General features: G+C 38.8%; 1 protein-coding gene across 1 annotated transcript in view; it reads right to left on the bottom strand.

The window, feature by feature from the left end:
• Nucleotides 1-14834: 14834 nt before the first annotated feature.
• Nucleotides 14835-25303, bottom strand: part of pla2g15.S (phospholipase A2 group XV S homeolog) — a 35396-nt gene continuing 24927 nt past the window's right edge. The window contains exons 5-6 of the mRNA NM_001095896.1: nucleotides 23467-23691; nucleotides 14835-17301 (exon numbers count right to left, since the gene is read on the bottom strand). Of these exons, the coding sequence (NP_001089365.1) occupies nucleotides 16790-17301; nucleotides 23467-23691 (737 nt within the window). The 3' untranslated portion in view covers nucleotides 14835-16789. The remainder of the gene's footprint in view (nucleotides 17302-23466; nucleotides 23692-25303) is intronic.

Here is a 25303-nt window from a genome sequence, read left to right as displayed (position 1 = left end):
AAACAATGAGTGTAAATCATGCTTGTTGTGCCTTGTTGTACCCTGTACCTGTAATTGATCTTTAATCCATAACAAGATACAGGGTAGAACCTATTTTACCCTTGATCCACATTCAAATATAAAAATAGTTGGGGAGCAACAGTAACATGAAAAAAGTTCCTGGGGTGTCAAATAAGGGCTGTTATTGGCTATTTGGTAGCCCCTATGTGGACTGACAGTCTATAGGAGGCTCTGTTTGGCAGTACACCTGGTTTTTATTTAATAAAAACTTGCGTCCAAGCCTAACATTAAAAAACAAGCCATTGAAGCCATTGGGAGCAACATGCAAGGGGCTGGGGAGCAATATGTTACTCACGAGCCACTGGTTGGGGATCACTGGGTTAGAATAATGCTCAGGGGACAGGGGTACAATTGTATGCTCTGGAACAAAGAGCTTTAATGAATGTAATCTTAAATTAGGGATGCACCAAATCCAGGATTCGGTTTGGGATTCTGCATTTTTCAGCAGGATTCGGCCGAATCCTTGTGCCTGGCTGAACCGAATCTGAATCCTAATATGCATATGTAAATTAGGGATGGGTAGGGAAACCACATGATTTTTCGTCACAAAAGAAGAATTTTTTCTACTTTTTCCTTTCCTGCCCCTAATTTGCATATGCAAATTAGGATTCGGTTCGGTATTCAGCCAAATCTTTCACCAAGGATTTGGGATACCAAAAAGTGGATTCAGTGCATCCCTACCTTAAATCTCCAATGCTTCTTACAGGTACATTTAGTAGCAAAACTGATCATTAAGAAGCTGAATGGCATGTGAAAGGCTGAGCCCAAATGGCAAGCGGCAGCACATTACACTTTTTAAAGATATAATGGCTCATATACTAACACGGGTTCTAAATTGTTCATAGCAACCAATTACTTATTCGTTTTGACTAGTTTTCGACTGATTTTAAAATGGAAGGCAGAATCTGTTATGAGCAACTGCAAATTTGCAAATATTAAATTAGCACCAGTACCACAACCCCAAGCTCAATAAACAATGATGGGCAGCAGCCAAAAGGCACTACACGCATATTATCCAAGTTCATTATGTACAGTGAAAGCCAGTGGGTAATGCTACCCCATCCCATTTATACAGTAAAAGCCAGAGGATACTGACACCCAAAGTACATTATATAATATAAGAGGCAGTGTACAGGGGCAATCATGTACAGTTAGACACTGCAGAGAACATTATATACAGGGAGAATCTATGGTCACTGGTACAACAACTATATGATGCACATTACATTATATACACTAAGAAGCAATGGCTATTGGTACCCCCATAATGTTGACACTCAATGGTACATTCTATACAGTAAAAGTCAGTTGGCATAGATACCCAAAGCACACTTTGAACAGCAGATGACACAGGTATCAAATACATTATAGTTTGTTAGGCAATGGACACTGGCACTCCCAGGCAGGCCCGGACTGACAATCTGTCTGTTCAGGCATTTGCCCGAGAGGCCGCTTTATTTTTTCTTTAAGTGAAAAAATCTCTACACCTTATTAGAAAGTGCCACTGCCTTTCAATGCATCAGGCGGGCTCTAGGACCGCTCCTGCATCCTCTCTCCCACTGTTGCTCTGCCCCTCCCACTCCTCTGTTCTGGTGCTGCCGTGCTCTATGCAGGCCCGCGCGCTATCAGGAGGCTACAGTCCCAGCAAGATTTAGATTTAAAGGGGGGCCGGCTGTGCTGCTCTTTCAGGATTAGCTGGCCCCCTTAAGATCGTGAACATCGCTGAAGACCGTATCTCTCTCTTCTGCACTGTCTGTCACTCTCTCTCTCTGCACTCTGACTCTCTCTCTCTGTCAATCTCTCTGCACTCTGACTCTCTCTCTGTCTCCTTCTGCACTGTCTGTCACTCTCTCTCTGTCACTCTGTCCCTCTCTCTTCCCCTCCCTGTCACTCTGTCTCTCTCTGTCACTCTGTCCCTCTCTCTTCCCCTCTCCCTGTCACTCTGTCTCTCTCTCTGTCACTCTGTCCCTCTCTCTTCCCCTCTCTCTGCACTCTCTGTCATTCTGTCCCTCTCTCTGTTTCTCTCTGCACCCTCTGTCATTCCATCCCTCTGTCCCTCTCTCTGTTTCTCTCTGCACTCTCAGTCACTCTGTCCCTGGGAAACCAGACAGCTTTAATTACAAACTGGAGAGCTGCTGAATAAAAAGCTAAGTCAAAAACCACAATTAATAAAAAATGAAAACCAATTGCAAATGGTCTCAGAATGTCCCTCTCTACATCATACTAAAAATTAAATTGATGGTGAACAACCCCTAAGGCAGCTCTTTATGCGCATACATTTTTTCAGTTTTACCCCAATATATGAGTGGATGTGTACAAGTCAGACCATTGCGTCTTTACATGTGGGCTGCTTTGATTTTTTTTGCCCGGGCTGCTTTTTACCCCCAGTCCGGCCCTGCTCCCAGGGCATTATATACTTTTAAAGTTAGTGTATATTGGTTCCCCAAATATGTTTTATACAGTTTGAAGCAATATTTAATGGTTCCCCAGGCAAATTATCTACAGGTTCTCATAGCAGACTACATGCAGTCCTAAGTTGTTAACTCATTGTTTAAAAAGAGAAGAGAAGAGATAAAGAACCTTGTTTGTGACTGCGAATTGCCTTCAACGGTTAAATTTAACCCTCACTTCTATGGACCGTGTATCAGTTAACTTAGTGACCAACTTTTTCCACTTAGTTCATTCATCAATCAGTTAATACATATGTATAAGATTCACACCTTGTGCCAATAAATATAAAGTGCTTGTGCTTAAATAAATACAACCAATAAAATATTGATTGTCACTACACCGGCTCTGTGTATGTTTTATCAATTAATAATTCTATTAAAAAGCTAATAACAATTAATTTATACAGATTCTTAGTATTGTATCAATTACCTAATGAATTATAATTGATTAATTTAAATTATAAAGTGCTTGTGCTGCAGTGGTTGGTAAAAAACCTCTTAGTTCGAATTTATCATAGTAATTAAGGTAATGAATATAGAAAGTGAACAAACGAGACTGCAGCCCTTCAGTTTCTGCCTTTTCCCACTTTGTGGTGCTCCTAGGGACCTAGAAAAAATTGTAGTTAGAAATCTTGGGAGCAACTCCACCAACTATCTATTTTCTTAATTCCTCACTTATTCTCAAGGAGCGGCTGGGTAAATCTGCAATTGAGAAGCACTAATTTATTTTTACTCAATTCATTACATTTTTTTTTTAAAACTAACGTATCATTAGCACTGGTCACTTTCTATATTCATTACCTTAATTACTATGATAAATATGAACTAAGAGGTTTTTACCAACCACTGCAGCACAGGCACTTTATAATTTAAATTAATCAATTATAATTCATTAGGTAATTGATACAATACTAAGAATCTGTATAAATTAATTATTAGCTTTTTAATAGAATTATTAATTGATAAAACATACACAGAGCCAGGGTCGGACTGGGGGGCCCAGGGCCCACCGGGACTGCTGGTCCAGGGCCCCCCGCCCCCCTACTGCGCCGCTCGACCGCCGCTATGCGCATGCGCGAGCAGCGCTTCTCGTTGAGCAAGCGGCAATGCGCATGCGCAAGCGGCGACGCGATGCGCATCGCCGGAAACTTTTTCAAAGTTTTTATAATATTAGAGGTGGTCTGGCCCGGCGGGGGCCCACGAGGGTCGGGGCCCACCGGGTTTTTTCCCGGTGTCCCGCCGGGCCAGTCCGACACTGCACAGAGCCGGTGTAGTGACAATCAATATTTTATTGGTTGTATTTATTTAAGCACAAGCACTTTATATTTATTGGCACAAGGTTTGAATCTTATACATATGTATTAACTGATTGGTGAATGAACTAAGTGGAAAAAGTTGGTCACTAAGTTAACTGATACACGGTCCATAAAAGTGAGGGTTAAATTTAACCGTTGAAGGCAATTCGCAGTCACAAACAAGGTTCTTTATCTCTTCTCTTTTTAAACAATCAATTTTATCCTTGTGTGTACTGTAGTTTTACAAGACACTTTAATAAAGAAAGTTAGTGAAACCCTATTACTAAGTTGGTAACTCAACCATCTTAAATGATAAAAGCCAGCGATCATTGATACGCCAAGCACATTATACATAGTAAAAGGCAGTTGGCAAAGGTACCCCTATAACACCCGACTCTTACAGGCAATGAAGTCTGGCACCCTGAGGACATTATACACATTGAAAAGGTACTGGTACCCCAAATATGTTGTTTATAGTGTAATACAGCAAATACTAGTATTCCTAGCACATTATATACAGGCACTCATAGTATATTACATATAACTGTGGTACATCACTGTACCAACTGTAGCAACCAGTGTCGGACTGGGCCGGCGGGACACCGGGAAAAACCCCGGTGGGCCCCGGGCTCTTGTGGGCCCCGCCGGCCCAGATCCGCTACTTAGTGGGGCGGCGCGACCCCACTTTGTTTGGGGTCGCGGTAGAATAGAAGGGCTGCGCATGCGCACAAACGCGGCGCCGCGCGCATGCGCACAAACGCGGCGCCGCGCGCATGCGCACTAGCCGCCTGCAGCACTCCGGAGCGGCAGTGGCGGCTGGAGGGGGCCCTGGGGCAGTAGCCCCGGTGGGCCCCATGCCTCCCAGTCCGACCCTGGTAGCAACTGTCATTGCAATACAGGTACATATACCAATTAAAGGCAAATACTCACCCCCTATTAAAATAAGAGGCAGGGGGGTAGAATACAAAAAGGGACATTGATTCACGGCAGGAAGCAGTCATTCTTCCAACTTATAGAATATGCGTTACAGTTTTGGTCTCACTCAAACAGCACATTATTGTATTAGAGAGGGTACAGAGAAGGGCAACTAAGCTGGTAAAAGGAGGAAAGACTGACCAAATTGGGGATGATAACTATGTAAAAATATATAAGCGGATCATATAATAATCTCTCTAATGCTTTATTTACCAGTAGGTCTTTCCAGCTGACACGAGGTCACCCATTCCATTTAGAAGAAAAGAGGTTCCGCCTAAATATTTGGAAGGGGTTTTTTACAGTGAGAGCTGTGAAGATTTGGAATTCTCTCCCTGAATCAGTCGTACAGGCTGATACATTAGATAGCTTTAAGAAGGGGTTGGATGGCTTTTTAGCAAGTGCGGGAATACAGGGTTATGGAAGATAGCTCAAAGTACAAGTTAATCTAGGGATTAGTCCGATTGCCATTCAGGAAGGAATTTTTCCAACTCTGAGGCAAATTGGAGAGACTTCAAAAGGGTTTTTTTCCCTTCAGGAAGGAATTTTTCCCCCTCTAAGGCAAATTGGAGAGGCTTCAGATGGGTTTTTTGCCTTCCTCTGGATCAACTGGCAGATAGGTAGTTAATTAAAAAAAAAAAAAAAAGTTGAACTCGATGGACATGTCTTTTTTCAACCTTACTTACTATGTTACTATGTAAATATAGCAATTTTTATAGCATAGTTTTACTAAGTAAACTAAAGGTTTAAACTAAATGCCCCTAAAGTGAGAGAGCACAAAATGTTTAAAAAACGTCTGGCACTGAAAGCAAATGAAATGCCAAATTCTGCTGGCACTTAACGGGTTAAAGTCATTAAGGGTGTGTGTGTGTGTGTGTGTGTGTGTGTGTGTGTGTGTGCGTGTGTATAAATGCCCCTAAAGTGAGAGAGCACAAAATGTTTAAAAAAACATCTGGCACTGAAAGCAAATGAAATGCCAAATTCTGCTGGCACTTAACGGGTTAAAGTTATTAAGGGTGGGTGGGTGTGTATATGTGTGTATATATGTGTATATATGTGTATATATATATATATATATATATATATATATATATATATATATATATATATATATATTTATAGTTCTATGGAAACCAATGAGTGAAATGTAAAAACAATACAGACAAGTATATACAAACAAATAATATAAAAAAAAATAGAATATAGACAGAGAAAATTTAAATTCAGCAAATTAATGAAAATATACTTTGAACAGATTTCTAAATCTGCTCCTTAGTCCATTTGGACTCAGGAAGGATTGAGCCAGAAAAATATGAGCCAGAGCAATTGTTGTTCACAACATCATGAGGCTATCCCTCTTGAACAGTTCCTGCTTGTTACAGCCAGGGGCCGATTAATGGTTGATGCCCCCCCAGATACACCCAGCCCCCAACCTTCCCTGGGGTCCACCTCTGATCACCCCAGTCCCACTCTCTCTACACCGCCACTGAGCCCAGTAGGCCCAATGGGGATCTACCACTGGGTCTGGCTAAGGGTGAAACTTGGCGAGAGAATTGGTTTGGTTAAAGATACTTTTGGAAGCCCAACTTGGGGTTTATTAGGGATAAACATTTATGTGTTGTTGTGAATATTCTGAATACTATGGCTGGTGCAGCAATATTTTCTTATATCTAAAATCTTTTTTTAATGTTAAGGGGGTCCTGAACAAACATTGGACCACAAAAAAAAAGGACCTTGTAGTGACCAAATTTTGAGCAGTATCAACCAGGCCCAGATTTACTAACCAGGTACCCCTAGGCCAGCTCCGCTCTTCGCCCCCCCTCATTCCATGTAACCTTCTCTTTCCATTCCTTTGTGGCCTTGCTACAAATCTGGGCCTGGTATCACCATGTTTATTTTCTAAGAATTCCAGCGTTGTTATGCTTGCCAGGGGTAGTTGAACTTGATGCAATTGCACCTGCTCTTGATTATGCATTGGATTCAATGGCGCTGAATATTTTTTGAGTCCAGTTGGTAGTCTGTCTGGTTTAGATATATTTAGAATTGGATGCAGGAAAAATTGAACAGGTCTGAGTTCAACTGTAAGTACAAACAGCACTCTTTAATGCAAGTACTTGAAGGGGATCAATTGCACAGATGATGCTGGGAAAATTTGCATGACCATAACTGGCCACCCAATAGACCATACCATTGGTGCAACTAGTGGGCTTGCAAGCCAAAGAGGGGCCAGTAAGAACCTGTGATTCCTGTCCCCCTGTGGGCCATGATGCCAATTTTGGCACCTCTGTGTCTCACAATCTCTGTTCTGTGCCCACCCACACCCACTTCAGGATCTTTTGCTGGTGCAGCGCGGGTGTAACATTTTGCCACTGGACCATACTATGGGTAATCTTACACATATAGATATCTCTGGGTTGCTGTTTGTACAGAGGATGTATTGGTACACAAAATGCAGTGTGTATTTTCCGGCGAAGAAACGTGGAAATTCACCTTAAATTCACACCTGGCGAATAAATTCGCCCATCACTAGTTGCTGGATTTCACCCGTTTTTTTTAAGGGCTGCCTGTGTGAACAATTAGGAAATCCGGATAGGACATTGAAGTGAATGACGAATTGGCGATAGCCAATTGCTGATCGCCACATCATCGGTACCGCCCCTGATGTCACAGGCCTGCCCCTGACATCTCCAGCCCAACCCCCCCCCATGTCACGGTCCAGCCCCCCCTGCCTGTTCTCTCAAAAAAAAAGTTGGCAACCCTACTGTGGGGGCACCCCATGGGGCCTGTAGGTTACACCACAGTATTATTGTCTACCTGATTGTGCCACAGCATGGGGGGGGGGCAATTGAACCTGGGTCTGTGGAGCTATTGTTGTTTAGAATACAACACAAAATGCATTTTGCATAATCATGAATTCTGCATGTCAAAATGTTTGAAATTAATTTAAATACATATTTTAATAACATCACTTTATAGTCTCAATAGGATTGTGTCATCAATATATGCATACAAAGAAACTCAACAAGACTAGCCATTTTTGCATTAAAGTGATGGTTCACCGTTACGTTTTAACCTATATAAAAAATTAATTATCTGTAAATTACTCATCTTTCTATTCAGGGTGTCTCTTATTGCATATTCCGGACTCTTATTCAAAGCAATGCATGGTTGCTAGGGTAATTCGGACCCAAGCAACCAGATGCCAATGAATTAAGGTAATCCATTCAAGTGAGAGAAGCACTTAGCACTTTATTTCAATCAATTTATTGGGTAAATTTATTGTACAAATATCAATGAATTGACAAGAGATAAGCACGATTAATTAATATAAGTAACGGTTTGATCCAAGTGAATTGAATTGGTCTACTTTGTAGTGACATTATAATAATGGGATATACTATAACCACTGAAGGTATGAAGGGTTAATGTACTTCTATCAGAAATAAATAATTGGTAATTGTATCTCGCTACCCAATAGAAGTGGTAATACGAGTTGCACATTGGTTATTGTTACATAAAAATATGTCTAGCTCCATGTGAGATCTCAAAATTAAATATTAAAAAAAAATCAAATTTGCTCTTTTAAAAAAAAGCTGGAGCAGCACTATGAACTGATGCATTTTGAAAAATACATGTTTTCCCATGACAGTATCCCTTTAATGTAAACTGCTGTCTTGCTGCTAAGGGTTAAAACAGAAGAAAGAAAAGGGGTGCCAAGCCATTAGTTACCAATGTGCAAAGTCAAATAAATTGGACAAGGTAGTGGTCCTGCAATACATTTGGCGGATGTTCTAATATTATTGGCTGAATACATTTTTCAAAATGGCAGTTTCCTTTTTCCATCAAAAATGAACCCTAAATTATTTTTGCTTTTGATGTGTAAAATGTTGGATATTTAAAAACTGGTTATACTGCAGTACTGGATGAGTTAAAATATGTTTCATTTGTGACTTTCACACGTCTGTTCACATACCCATTGTTCCTTAATTCTGGAATGTGATTACATTGTAGGATACATTTGGAATATTTTAAGGGGTAATGTAGGGTGGGGAATGTCTATACCCCATGGAGAATGGATACAGTATATTCAGTTAAAAAACAACAGTTTGGGTCTCTTTCTCATACACTCTCTCACATCACTCTCGAAGACACAGTCACACATCGACTCTCACACAATACAGACATACATTGTTTTTACACATCATATTAATAAATACATATACTTTGGAACATTTTGGTAGGCTTGCTATTTTCAAAGGGACTATCATGATAACATACCTCCCAACTGTCCCGTTTTTAGAGTGAGAGTCCCTCTTTTGACAGCTCAACCTGCAGTCCCTCATTTCTACTGGAAAGTCCCGTTTTTCTCTGCACTGAACAGCCAGAAAAAGAAACAAAGTTTCTAACTTAATTGTCAGAGAGCCCAGAACAGCCAGAGCAGCAGATAAGATACTTAAGTAATTAAGTAATTGTAACAATATAAGATAACAAGTCCCTAGACTCACAGCTTAAAGGGCAATTCACCTTCATTAATAAAACTGTAATAACTCGAAAAAAACACAGAAGTATGTTCAAACTTTCATAACCTGCCAAATTTTGTAAAATGAACATGGTAATTAGGGGGTGTGGCCATAAAATGGGCGTGGCAACTTTTTTCAATTCTGCCTAGCGCAACTTCGTTAGAGGTCTTTGCTCTGGCTAATTTGCATACAGCGGGAAATTTAAAGTTGAATGTACGTATATGTTGCAGCAAATACACAAGTCCAGGGAACCTTAACAAAGACAATAGAGTTGTTATAATGCCCTACACATGAGCCCACTGTATAGTTTATGTTCCATATGTTAGAAATAGTATGGGGGAACCCGGGTACCCAAAAAAAATTTAAGGACTTTTGCAGGCTATCACTCTGAAAAAAGGAAAATACGCCAGCATTTTTTGGACTTTTTTCTGAAAATTTTTCCACTAAAAAATATGATGTAAGTAACAGAAATATGAGGAAGATCTATGCACTCCAGTGCACCTCGCCTGGTCTGAGCTGGCGAAGGCAAGTCTGGTGAAAGAGGTAACATTCAGTAAAATCCACATTTGACAGTGAATTTGCGGAGTAACGTCCATTCGCCGGAGCGAAAAGTCACCTGTCGTTTGAGTGTTAATACACCTAGGCACAACATATAGGCAATGAATTTGTTTAGAGCAAAAGGATAAAACATATTACATTTTATATGTAATATTACAAAATTAACAGTGCATTTATAGATTAAAAAAAGAGATATTACAAAGAAGACATACATTAAATACAGAAATGCAAATAGTAAAAATAAAAAAGGTATAAAACAGAGAGAAACCCTATACATACTGTACCAAGCTCGAATTTCTGTATCCTCCTAAAGCAAGAGTTGGAAACTTTGGCACATACTCCCACAAAGGTGAGACCTCAAGTATGAGCTGCCATTGCTACATCTCTCCACCTTTTTATGGCCTGCTGGGACACCCTCCCTCACCCTCATTCCATTATGCATGCAAGGGGAGTGCCCAAGAACACATCATTAATGACCCCCTGTAGGCGGTTGTTGGTTTTTCTGCAATATATCATCTGAACTTGCCCAATATTATATGAAAATAGGGGCATGTGATGATCTAGATTGGTGGATATAGATTGGCCTTGTTTGGTATCATTAAGAAGCATGTGATCTCCTGATAAACAATATGTGCATTAAGAGGATGTACATCAGAGGAGATATGGATCCATTCCTATAATCCATCTCTTTCATAACTGCTCCCTCCTGCAGCTTTAGGGTAGAGACACGCCGTCAGATTCGGGGAGATTAGTCGCCCAGCGACAAATCTCCTTTTCTTTGGGGCGAATAATCTCCCCAAACTGCCTTCCCACTGGCTAGAATGTAAATCGCCAGCGGGATGGCACTCGGAGCGCTTTGTTTTCCGAAGTCACCCGAAGTTTCCTTGTGAGCGCTAAACAAAGTCTGGTGTGCCAGAGAAGAACATCAGAAACCAGAGACTAGGGAGCTCCACACAAGGCCCAACTGAAATCAGGCACCTTCTCAGGAGAAGGGACGACACACGGCAACACAGTCAAGACAGCAACCCATCTTCCGATGCGAGAGAGAGGATATGTGGGACCAGCCCCAGACACTACAGGGGCTGAAAGGACACCAGGGTGAGTCAGGAGAAGCCTGTCTGCCCATTTATGGCAGCCCCACCAGGGGGTCAGCCAGGCGGAGTGCACTCCCTACTGAGGTGCAGCATTCCGCATTAATCAGGGAAGCAAATATCGGACATGGAGGCCACAGGTCAGAAGGCTGCAATGCACCTCTGTCCGCCCCCTCCCCAGCCACGTACCCAGTTCAGTCTGCAACAGGGGCAGAACAGAAAGGTAGACGTTTGCCCTCCCCTTTCCATACCCCCACCAACTAGACTTTCCTTATGGGGTTTCGGGCAGCCTCCCTGGCCTTTTGGGGGTAGGCCCACACAGAAAGGATACACTCACCGGGCAAAGCAGGAGAGCAAGACTCGGCCATGGAGTCTTCCAGGTGGCAGCTCTTCTGCAGGATCAAACACTTGGCCTTCAGCTGATGGTGGCAACCCCCTTCCTCAGCATGAAATGGGGAGAATATAGAGCATAGCAGGCACGCACCTAAAGACTACTGGAAGCAGAAGCTGGTCATTGTAAGGTCATGGATAAGGGTGTAACAAGTGCTTGCCAGACCCCATTGCCAGAAAAAACTTTTGGAGAGCCTGGTGTGCACAGCCACTCCAGCCCTCTCCTTCTCCGCAAATTATTTTTCATTGTGAGCAGGGCTAAACATTCACAAAAAATGCAATTTTAAAACTGACTTTCGATTTGTATGCTAATAAATTTTACAGTCTACACATTCAGCCCTACAAAGAAGTAAGGGCAACAGGAGACACGCTGAAATCATACTGCTGCTGAAGTCTGCTGCTGTCCATACTACTGGAGGATGCTGCCTCTTTATAAATATTGTTAAAAATAAATAGATGTTTATAGTATATATTCAAATGCAAAATATGCTAGGAGCTTCATGTATAAAAGACTGCATCCAAGCAACAATAATCAGTCTGATTTAAGCTCTCTCTTGAAAAAAAAAAACTTAAGGATGCACATTGCTTTGCAATATGCTTCTGAACAGCAGAGCAGAAAAAATAAACTAAATACGCAAAACGGTACTAAAAGGTTATTTTTTAAATGACTGGCTTTTAAAAAAAATAAACTTCTTGCAAAGGGGGCCCCTGGTCCACTGCGCTGGGCTCTGAAAAGACAAAGCAGCATTCCCATGTCCAGCATAGTCTTTTGACAATTTTTGCCAGGGCTATGGAAGTACATAAATCCTTCAACTCCTCAGTTTATTGTACTTCCTACTTCAACTACTGTTTTGAAAGGAACATTAATACCAAAAACTAAAAAGTGTATCAAAGTAATTAAAATGTACTGTTGCTCTGCACTGGTAAAGCTGGCATGTTTGCTTCAGAAACACTACTATAGTTTATATAAACTAACTGCTGTGTGGGGGGGGGCAGCAATTCCAGCTGGAAAAAAGGCACAGGTTACATAGCAGATACATAATTTTATTGGACAGGGCTATGTAACCTGGGCTTTTTTTTTCCTTTTCCAATTTGAATGGCTGCCCCCAGGGCTACACAGCAGCTTGTTTATATAAACTATAGTAGTCTTTCTGAAGCAAACACACAGCTTTTACCAATGTTAACATTATATTATATGTGAATAAATTTTTTTGGCATTACTCTTTAAAAGGCACCTGTTGGGCTAAAATGTTTTCCCCAAGCATAGGTTTTGGACTAATAGAGCCTGCACTCCGATTAGGGTAACCATAGTTTTTTTTCCAAAAAAATGCCCATCCCCGCCCCGCCAGCGCTAGGACACTTATACCTGGAAGGTGCTCCTGTCGGAATCAGCCATGTCAGTCAAAGCGCATACGTAAATCTGCTTCTGACGTCACGTGCATGTGTATAGTGAGCAAATTCCGGCATTCGCTGATTATGCGCATGCCTGTGCCCCAACATGGACATTTTTGCCCAAAATGTGCCCTTTAATATACAAATATATTTTCTATGTTGATTGAAAGAAGGGATTTTACCTCTGCCAAAGCTCGAAAATATAAACCACATCCTTTGGTAATTCTAAACCAAAATGAAAGTTAAACTACATAAACCAAAAACAATTGGAAAACCTAAAACAATTTATATACTATATTAATTGAACCTGGCATATAGCTGTAGAATAGTTGTTAAATACAATCCATTATTCACTAAAGTTTCCTTCCCCTTTTCTTGCATCAGGATAAAAAGTGTTAAAGGAATTGTTCAGTATAAAAATAAAAAAACTGAGTAAATATATAAGCTGTGAAAATTTTTTTTTATCTTATATAGTTAGTTTGCCAAAAAATTAATTGATAAAAGCTGGAGTGACTGGATAACATAATAGCCAGAACACTACTTCCTGCTTTGCAGCTGTCTTGGTTTTCTTGCCAATCAGTAACCAATCAGTGACTTGGGGGGGTCACATGGGTCATAACGGTTTGCTTTTGAATCTTAACAGCATGCGGAGGATCAATTGCTAACTAACTGAACAGTTATGTCCCATGTAGCCCCCCTTAAAGTCACTGACTAAAAATGTATTGCTAAAGCAGTGTTTGGAGAAAAGTTCAACATAACAAAAAAAAAAAAAAAAAAGAGCCTTTTTTTATAGTACAGATTCTGGATATGCTGTCAGGATCTGAGCCATTACGATATGTATATAATTATTGAGCAAGGTGCAAAGCACACCTCATTTTTTGTACTTTGTACCTTGCCCCTAACAAATTTCAGAGCCCAAATCACAATTTTTCATCTGGTACTAAGGGGCAGATTTAATTTTTGATTTTTTTTTTATGGTCAAAGGTCAAAACTCTCAAAATCAAATTGTGAATAATTCAAACTCGATTAGAATTTTGATATTTATCAAACCTTGGCCCTTTAAATTCAAATTTGACTATTCGCCACCTAAAACCTCCCGAGTTCATGTATAAGTCAACGGGAGACGTCCAGGGACCAATTAGAACATGTTACTAGCCTTTAGTCTAATTCGAATCAAATTCGATTCAAGTTTTCTGTCAATTCAATTCACCTGAGTTTTAAAATTTTGATTTTATTAATAAATTTCGATTGGTCGAATTTCAAATTTATGGGAGTTTAGAGGAGTTTTTAAAAACTCACATGCATTCGAAATTCACCTTTGATAAATCTGGCTCTTATTGTAACATGTGTCCCAGTTACACTTTAGCCTAATGATTCATTAGGAACAGTTCAGTGTTGAAATAAAAACTGGGTAAATAGATAGGCTGTGCAAATTAAAAAATGTTTCTAATATAGTTAGCCAAAAAAGTCATCTATAAAGGCTTACTGGATGTCTAACATTATAGCCAGAACACTACTCTACTTCCTGCTTTGCAGCTCTATAACTCTGAGTTAGTCAGCGATATTATGGGGGGGGGCCACAAGCGGCATAACCGTTCCCGTACATTTGCAATTGATCTTTATCATGCTGGTTAGATTCAAAAGGAAACAGTTATGACCTATGTGACCGCCATCAAGTCTCTGATTGGTAACTGCCAGTGAGTGTGAGCTGCAAAGCAGGAAGTAGTGTTCTGGCTATTATGTTACACATCCAGTCACTCCAGCCTTTATACATTTTTGGCTAACTAACTATATTAGAAACATTTTTTATTTTGCACAGCTTATTTAACCAGTTTTTATTTTTACACTGAACAATTCCTTCAACATTTACTACTCAGAGTAGTAGGGGTTACATTCAAAAAGAGAATAAGTGAATCGAACTTATAAACTATATAAGTATTTCAAATCTAAACCTCTAATGAGACAGAAAATAACATAATATTAAGTATGTAAAGAATAAATTGTACAACAAATAGTGGTAATGTAATAATAAATATTCTATTAAAAAACCTAAAAACCTTGTATTCCAATTCAAGCTTTAGCCCACATCTGTAAAGGAAGTCAGAGTTTATTTCACTATAATATTTATTTAAATATCAAGGCACAAAAGGCAAAAAGATTGTCACAAAACATATTTCTTCACAGTGTGACACAACTGCCTCAATACACAACTGGGCACAACATGTTTTTGCAATAGATAGAACATTGTGATTTGGCCTACATGCAAATCTGAGTTTGAACATCACTTTCTCCTAACGTATTGTGACCTACTTTACACAAACAGAAATAAACATATAAAAACATTCATTTTGTGCAGTTAAATTAACTTTGGGTTTAGAGTTAGAGTAGCATTTTATTTTACTTTTATAGCCTTAATCTGTTGGGATCCCACCAAAATGTGGCAAACACAAGAGTATAAAGGAAGATACTTTTCCTTTGTATTTGTCCAGTGGATAGATAGATTTGTGAACGTAATATGTTTCTTCTGCCTTGTTTTAATGGCACAGCCTCCAAATTAGTGGCTACTTACCTGATTTGGCCACCTAAATCAAATAGGATTTTTTTTCAACCCCGTTGATGAATATCCTAACAAAGGCAGTATACATAAGTGAAAACACTGGAGATTCTGCTCTAAAGAGTGTTGAGTACCTAGGCTCATATGGCAGGGAAGGCAAGTAGCTATCTGAAGGGCATGTTTTTATCACATCAATGTAACTATTTAAATGTATTTTTGTTAAAATAAATTCTCATACTATAACATACAGTATGTATTTATTATTTTTTTCATTTGTGCATCCGTAACATATGGCGGTACAAGTTTAATGCCAGCCCGCATAGCAGCTCAGACAGCAGCCTTGCTTTTGCAGAATAACTTTGATAGTGACACTTTACACATTTAGCAGGAACATGTCACTACTACTTCAGTAATCTCTCTGGTGAAAGACGTTCTTCTGGATGAAGCCCCCTGCTTCCCTGCATACACCTAGAACAAATTTTTTTGGCAGCTCCTTTCTCTAATGCCTCAGAAATGGACATCATGAGTTAGCCTATCCTTATGGCAAAGCATTGACTGCCAGGACATTGGGTAAAGGAGTCAGACCCCATCTGAAGTCTATAATCAGGGGATCATGAAGTCATTGGGGAGGCTGAAGAGGGGTTATTAAAGGTATAATGGCAAGCTGGAAAAGTGCCACTGTCCCAAAGTAAATACCCTTTATAACATCAATCCCATTTTTGGAAAATAAATTCTATTATAATCTATAGCTATGTTAACATTTTTGTGCCTGCACATAGTTTTATTATCCCAGAAATATCCCAAAAATATCAGGTGTTTAGCTAAAATGTCTGAGGTAATTATGCAGAGAGGTTTGTAAATCTATGTCTGTTAAATCTATCGCCTACAATGAACGTTGCAGAAGCATGGAGAAATCAGTTACCCAAATCAGGCCACAGTCATTAAATTCTATAAGGAGTTCAAATTGAATGCCAGCAATTCAAATGTTTCCTAAACAATTCTGTTGTGTGTATACAACAGAAGAACTGTTGATGGCATGTTTTAAATATGCACTACATACCTAGTTTTGGAGGTATGTGTGTAGCACTGGTTTGAAAATAGCAAGCCTATAAAGTGCCAGATGAATTGTAACCCTGTGTAAATAAAAAAACAAGATGAAAAGTTTATGGTATTAAATACTGATAGCATACCTTCAACAAATTAGAGTAAGGCTTAAACCCATCCTTCATTTTCTCAGGTATACAAATTATGTGGCCACTTTATACATACAAAAATATGCATGAACTTCAGTAATTTCACATGGCTGTAAAAAATGAAACAAAACATTTTTATAACAAATATGGTTTGAAGGTGCGTATTTTAGGATTCATTGAGGGCATGGTTGTTCAGTTCTAGAATGTAACTGAAGCAGCAAAATACATTTCCTTGTCACTAACAAGTAGCTGGTACAAAAACTTGTGCACTATGCTACCCAATAAAAGCAGCAACTCCAGTTCATAATCTAGATCTACAATCCAAACAAAATCTTCTTTACATACGAGATGGTTGAAATGTTGGACAGCATAGCAATGTGTTCATTTCCAGGTAGCTCAACCAATGACACTTTCTGTCTCTGCCGATTCCGCCACTTTCCACATTGTAAAGCGCTTTCCAAATTAACTGTCCCGTCCCCTGCCCCATAAACTGTAGTGGGTTCTTTATCTGGGAAAGAATCGTATGAGAACGAATCAGGGGTGTCCACTCCAGTCCCATAAAGACAGTGTACATCCACTCCAGGAGGATTTAGTGAAGATACAAGTCCTTCTGTTTCTTTCCTCATTTCCCATCCATCTTGGAATCCAATGTCCTCGTAGAACATCTTGTAGTCCTTTATTGTGTAGTTTTTTTGGGGGGTTCTTACAAAAACCTTTTTCTGTGGCCAAGTGTTGTTATAAGGGAGTAGCCAATTTGTGGAAACAGCTGACCGCTGCTGGTCGCGAAGTTTTAGGGAGCTAATCACTGGAATGCGATTATTATCTCCTGAAATACAAAAATGATTTACAGTAAGTGAAAGTTATGATGACAATTCATACACTGCTCAATTTCCAGGCACCACCTAAAAGCTTACAATGTAAAAAGGTGAAATATTGTGTTTACTGCAAAAGAGCTCCACTAAACCAGTCAATGATGTCAAATAACTTGCCATCACTACAACTTACTGTCTTACAACAGTGGGAACGCACAGAACAGCATGCCGGATGGCGTGCTCCACGGAGTTACAGACGGAGGAACGGCGATCAATTTACAACTCCTCCTGTGTATGGTATGTACAGCCAAAGAAGGAACTACCAAAGACCGGCGGAGCAGACATATCAGCACACCGGCTCCCAGAGTGACCGTGCGGCAAATGAAGCAAGAGTATATCCCGCGGATCCAAGAAGAGATTCTGTTTCTTCTCCTTCTTTTTTAGATTCCAGCCAGGAGAGCGTAACTATAGGACGCGACAGAAATCCGCCTGTGGACAGCAATCGAGGCCGGAAAGTACACGGAGCCCCTCCACAGCGGGGGAATTACGTGCCCCGCACAAGGCAGCAGAGGAGGTAAACCTTGTTGTAAATATATCTTCATATAGACTTTCTCAGGATGAACATTCTGTGCTAAACAAAGGTTTAGGCTTCGTGCCAACATACAAAGGTGACTTTATTGATTGGGAAATTGACTTTCAAAAATTCCTACGAACTCTTAAATTAAAAATGTATTTTGCTGGCACCAATGTTAAAGAAAAATCTACTGATATATTGAATAAGTTTTCACGTACAAGTAGTTTTGTCCCCTTGATTGAAAATAGTGCACTTAGTACTTTTGAGAAGGTAGTGCAAAAGGAAATAAAGAAAATATGGGATAAACAAATGCATTCTAAATACAAATATAATTTGTCATTGAAGGAAAAGAAAGCCCTGGACTCTTTAAAAAATAATGAGTCAATAATAATAAAAAAAGCTGATAAAGGGGGGGCAATTGTTGTAATGGATAACGCAATGTATATTAATGAGGCTTATAAACAACTGAATACCCCAGGCCATTATGAGGTAATTGGGAGTGACCCCACCACTAAAGTTAAAGAACTGGTGGAAGGTATGGTAACAGAAGCCTTTAATAACAATATTATTCCTAAGAATGTATATGAATTTCTCACTACAGATTATCCAAGGACACCTGTCCTATATCTCTTGCCTAAAATCCATAAAAATATTGAAAATCCCCCAGGACGACCAATTGTTTCGGGAATTGGGTCTGTTTTAGAACCGTTAGCCCAATTTGTCGACACCTTCTTGCAACCTTTAGTTACAAATATTTCTACTTGTCTAAAGGATACAAAGGATTTATTGAATAAATTAGCAGGCCTACCTACTCTCCCAATTAACACTATGCTGGCCAGTATAGATATACAAAGTCTATATACTTCTATACCTCAAGAGGAGGGGATTAAGTATGTTGAAGAAGCTCTTCTGGATACAAATATAGAACATCAATTGATTTATTTTTTACTTGACTGCTTAACAGTAGTTTTACAGAAAAATTACTTTATGTTTGAAAATGAGTTCTTTTGGCAAAAACAAGGGACCTCAATGGGTGCTTCGGTTGCTCCATCCTTCGCAAATATTTTTGTCCACAAGTTAGAATGTGATCTATTTTTGAAACATAGATATAGTAAACATATCATTCTGTATTTGAGATATGTGGACGATATCTTGCTTCTATGGGATGGCACACAAGAAATGCTCCTAGAAATGATACAGGAAGCTAATTTGAGCCATAAAACTGTTAAATTTACAGCAGAGATGTCAGAAAATAATTTAAATTTTTTGGATGTGAATTTGAGGATTAATAATGGGAGAATTTTCACAAATTTATATAGGAAAGAAACAGAGAAAAACAGTTTATTACATGCAGGTAGTTTCCATAATCCTAGTACGATTAGAGCTATTCCAAAAGGACAATTTTTACGTGCCAAACGCATAACCTCTTTGGACACGGACTATGAAAATTCTAGTCATACTTTATATAACCGTTTTTTAGAACGAGGCTATTCACCAGTAGCACTGTCTAAAGCGATGAGGGAAGTGGCGACAATTAAAAGGGAGAATTTGTTAGACCAAAGGTCACATGTTAAGAACAGTAGTAACCGGATACCATTCATTTCAAAATATGTTAAACACAATAAGGAAATTGAAAAAGTACTAAGGAAGTATTGGCCAATTTTACAGGGAGATAGTCAGTATGGTAACCTTTTTTCAGAACCTATTTTGTTCTGTTATAAGAAAGGCAAAAGTATTAGAGATCAACTATGTCCAGCAGTCAAAATGAAAAGAAATCCACAAAGATTTTTTGGGATTCCAAAGAAAGGGACCTTCCCTTGTTTGAATTGTATGTGTTGTGCTTCAATTATTAAAGGTGACCATATTGACCATCCGACCCAAGGAACTAAAGTTAAATTAAATGATTATGCCACCTGTGACTCAAAAGGAGTTATTTATATGCTTAAATGTCCGTGTGGACTCATATATGTGGGCCAAACAATAAGAAACGTTAAAACCAGAATCAAAGAACATAAAAATGATATACGGAATTTTAAACCGGGTGCATATACAGATACAGCTGTGGCCCGCCATTTCAACACTGCTAAGCATACACATGGCCAGCTAAGGTGGGCAGTTTTGGAAATAGTACAACCACTCAATAGAGGGGGTAACTTTAAACAAAAAATGCTCCAGAGAGAAGCTAATTGGATTTTGAAATTAAATGCCTTAGCCCCCAAAGGTCTAAACGAAGCTTGGAGCGTTAAGTGTTTCTTATGATTTTATTAATATATATTGTTTTCCTCCCTTCAGACTCCTCTGATTTCGACTTTTGTATTAGAAAATACTGATAGAAAATACTGATCTAATGTTTAGGCACGGTAAGAAAGTAATTTATTAATTTATTGATTTATTTGTACTTGCTTAGCCCCTATGAGAATAAATATTAATGCTAAAGATTAATGCTAAAAATGCTATTAAAATTGACCGTAAGTGGTCTTGTAAAAGATGTAGTTTTGGATAAAATGGTAGGTAGACTCCGGAGAGAGTAGTACCTAATTTTTCAAGTATTTAGCCTTTTTGCTACTGTTTTTAAATTTTGTTACAATTTTAAAAGTTTGCAACATTTGTTACAATTAAGACAAGTATATATGTAACTGTTACAATATTTTTAATGTCACAGTATTTAAAGGTGGGGACTTTGCTACTAAGAAGATTAATGTTATGTGAATAGATATCTCTGGAAGTGTGATTCACTGTCTGCACTGGATTAAGAAGGTTTTCCCTATCGTTGGGACCAATCGAAGTGGAGGTGATGTCACCAAAAAAGGAGTGGTTTTAGGGTGTGCTTGGGGTTTAAAAAGGTTTCTGTGTTCATTTTGTATTTTACACTTGAAAAAGGATCCATGAAGATCCGAAACATGTTGTGCTCAATAAATCTTTTGCAGTAAAAGCTGCTATTTTGTGTGCTCCATCCTACTTCGATTTTGCAACTTTTAGAACATAATATGACAGCAAGTGAGGATGCAGGATTTTATTGCATTTTACAATTACAAGTTTTTAGCATTTGATGATTGGACTGATTTTACGGCATTTTTAAGAAAAAAAAATTCAAGACATAAAATAAAAGTTGCAGCAGTGCTTCTTTTAGCGATTGCTGTATTTTTTATAGTCATTGTGGTGGGATTACAAAGGGGTTAATTTTCAACATGTGGGCAGTAACCTATGGCAACCAATCAAATGAGTGTTTTCAAATAAGCCCCTTTCTGTGTGCGATTTGTTTTAAAAAGGTGACACAGGAGGCTTTAATACACACCTGGACTGTATATATATACGGTCCAGGTGTGTATCCGCACTCTGACTTGTCCAAGTGGGTGCTATATCAAAATATGATAAATAGCGATAAGGAAGATAAGCACTCCAATATTACTGGTCAATAATCATTTATTCCTCATTTATACCTATGGTATGCACAGTGGAATAAATGATTATTGACCAGTAATATTGGAGTGCTTATCTTCCTTATCGCTATATATATATATATATATATATATATATATATATATATATATATATTTAAAAAAGAGCGTCTCGCACTCACAGTCTCGTTTTGTTTTTGACGTGAATGCTGGTATCCCTACTACACACACACACACACACACATATGTGTATATATATATATATATATATATATATATATATATATATGTGTATATATATATATATGTGTATATATTTTTGTTTTTGTTTGTTAGGCCTTTTTATTGTAAAATACAGTTGTTTAACCAAGTACTGCTGTTCACTAGTGCTGTCTAGAAAACCATCTATTTTCCAGGAACTCTATTTTAAAATATACCATATCTGTGGGTTGCTTTACGGTTAGTGTTTTCTGAGGTCAGTTCCATGGGTCAAGTTGCATCAGGCAGTATTTTGTGTCTGTAGCAGTCACAATTCAGCCATGAAATTTAATATGAACGATTTCCATTTCATAGACTCTATACGCCAAATATCTTGGTAATGCTATTGAGATAAATTAAGAAAATCACCTCAGGTGGCAGCAGCCCACAAGTTACCAGCAGTGGCAAAAAGCTGTTAACTTAAAAAGCTGAAATTGTGATTACTCCTGTGTGTGATCAACGTCACAGGTTCCTAAAAGGGCCTGGTTTACCACATAATAACCACAGACCATGTGCTCTGTCTACATGGGCAGGTGTCAGCCATGAAAATTCAGATACATGGTTTGAATGCCATAGTTATCTCATGCATATTGTGAATCATTAAACCTGTGGTATTCACACAACTGTACCTTGTACTTAATGGTAACTAAGCTGCATACATTCATCTTGGTGGCAAAACATCTTATTGAAGAAAAATATCAGTAGGCTGGCAGCACGCACACACTAGTTAACCTTTAAGAATCAGACAAATAAAACACCATTCGCAGGATGCCAATATTATAGTTTTTTTACCTCAGGTGACAGAATCACCCTGCAAATATCCCAGTTCCGTAAGTCTCAGTTTGCTATGAACATGGATTAGCTCCATAGCTTAACCTCCCTGACTGACCTGTTTAACTCAAGAAATAACAAAATATATATATATATATATATATATATATATATATAGATGTATGTTCAGTGCAAGCATTATTAATTGGACTCAAGTTGAAAAGGGGGTTTACTGTTCCTTTAGTCTATGAAGGTTTTTAGTAGTACAGGTAGGGGACCTGTTAGCCAGAATGCTCTCAACCTGGGGTTTTCTGGATAACTGATCTTTCCGTAGTTTGGATCTTCATACCTTAGGTCTACTAGAAAATCATGTAAATATTTAATAAACCTAATAGGTTGGTTCTGCTTCCAAAAAGAGTTAATTATATATTAGTTGGGATCAAGTACAAGGTAGTGTTTTATTATTTCAGAGAAAAATGAAATAATTAATTAAAATTTGGATTATTTGATTATAATGGTGTCTATGGGAGATGGCCTTTCTGTAATTCGGAGCTTTCTGCATCTTCTTTCTTTCTGATTTCAGGTTTCCAGATCACATATCCCATACCTGTATTATATTAGTATATGCTTTATCTGTGGAAAGTCTCTGCCTAGTTTCAATGGGGATTGCACTAGCAACAGTTGTGCGACACACATTTATCCTCTACACAAGTGTTGTTGTGTTTTGTTTTTTTGTTTTTGTTTTTTGGTTCTAGCCTGTTGAGGTCAACATTTAGTAAGGTCTAGCTTGTAGGGACCAGCAACATAATCCCTGGTACATAAATTCATGGTACTAATATATCTTTCGCCTGCCCTACAATGAATAGTTACAAAGTATGTGTTACTGCAGCTGGAAGCTACTCTATTGTCTACTACACTGGCTGTCAAGCAACTGACTGTAAGTACCAAAGATATTACATTTACTCTTTCTACTTACCCTATGCTGTGCCAAATACTGTCTGCAAACTCTAGGAACAGCAAGATCAAAAAAGCAGGTGGGGAAAGGGTGATATAACAATATGTTCAGAGAAGGTGGTAATTACACATACATAAACACAAAGAGCTTTATAATTAGAAAATTATAGTGCTGGTGCATAATACTAATAAGAATGTTACACATATTTCTGGCAGAAGCTTACCTGAAGCCAGGACACGCAGAGTCTTAGACACACCACCCCATGGAGCACCTAGAGCCACAAAGGAATGTATATATTTATCCTTCCAATCCTGTGTTTGCTGGTTGAGGAAGTAAAGGGTGTACAGATTTCCCATGCTGTGAGCAACAAGAACTACAGGACTTTGATATGACTCAAACATAGACTCCACTAGCTTGCGAACAGCCACAAAATATTCAGAATTTTCATCTAGAAAGAAAGAATACAATTACATTAATGGATATACAATTAAATCACGTGCACAAAAATCTGCATACATATTGCATTTTATATATGAATGCCACACATATGTGAAATGAAACAAAATAGCTTTATTTCAAAGACTAATATGCAACCTGCTCTGTATTTTGGTAACCTATGCACTGCTGGATTTGAATCGTGCACATAATTCTTCATTAAGATTTTTCCAAAAGGCAAGATCCAAAACAGTGTTGTTCCACGAAAATTCTGCACTAAGGTTCGAGTCTATAGTGTATTCAACCAGAGGTCCATGCAAGTGCTTTAACAAAAAACAGAGCAACAATTTATGCAATCTCGTTCATATAATGTAAGGGAGGATTTAGCACTAATTCAAAAATCCTTGGCAGGTTTCTGAATACTCCCTGTAGCATATAGGTGCAGTGATCTTAGTCTCCGTAGTAGTTGCGGGTCAAAAACTAGGAAAGCTTGCCAATCTTCCAGTGTTAGCTCATCAGAATGATGTACTCACTGTAGATAGGTATTTCAAGGATGGAAGCATGGGTGCATCTCACATTTCCTGGAGTGTCAAGAGTATGTCATGTTAGTGTTGCCCTTGTTGAGCTGTGGTCTCCACTAGATAGTAGTGTAGCCGTGGTGGTGGTGCTTCAACAGCCAAATTACATGTGCTGTTCTATCACTGGAACCTTCAGGAGCCATGAGCTGGGTAAAGCCTGGCCGGCCAAAGTGGGTGTCCACTGATTCATTAAAAGCAAAGTCTGCAGCAGGTAGGTTGGATATGAACCGTTCTTCAGAATCCATATCTCCACACAAGACTTAATAGGAGTAATATTAGGCCCTACATGTATAACAATAAATCTGTATTGGAAAACTTGACCAGGGAAGAGCATACACACACACAAAAGTCATAGACAATGCCATGACCATTAGTGGCATGCAACAATTCTACCTCAATAGGATCAGAATGGCCACCAGAGAAGGACACATTGCAGAACAGGACAGTAGCCCTAGACAAGGAAATAAGCACATGAACAGGCCTCAGCAGATCACACCACCAGGAAAACAAGAAAAGTAGCAGCAAACAATCATAACACAGGGCACTTAGAAAAAATACTTGGCCTCGTTACCATTACACAAATTCACACAACAGCAGCACACAAATCCTGCACCTTATACCACAAAGCCACACAGAAAAGGGGAAAAACTGGCAGAGTAAAAATATGAGGTGAAAATTTGGATGATATTTACTGTAGACTAACCATACAACAGAACACGAGGATCTACATGATATTCTTCTGTAAAATATGGCCACACTCTTGAAGCTAATAACCCCATAGGATACTTGGTTTCAGAGTGACTTTGATGTGTGGCGGTATAATCCTACTAAAGGAAAACTATACTCCCAAAATGAATACGTAAGCAGCAGATGTAACAGTAAAATGTGAAAGAAGTGTGGCAGCAAAAGTTAGATGTACGCTTCCATCTGGAACAGTAACACCAAAAAATGAAATGAAAGTAATGAAAACATCTTGTATTGTTGCCCTGCACTGGTAAAACTGATCTGTTTGCTTCAGAAACACTACTATAGTTCATATAAACAAGC

The sequence above is a fragment of the Xenopus laevis genome, chromosome 4S (genome assembly GCF_017654675.1).
Source record: "Xenopus laevis strain J_2021 chromosome 4S, Xenopus_laevis_v10.1, whole genome shotgun sequence".
NCBI classification, from domain to species: domain Eukaryota; kingdom Metazoa; phylum Chordata; class Amphibia; order Anura; family Pipidae; genus Xenopus; species Xenopus laevis.
Note: the sequence above shows the minus strand (reverse complement) of the source record. Positions and strands in the feature narration are given on the sequence as shown.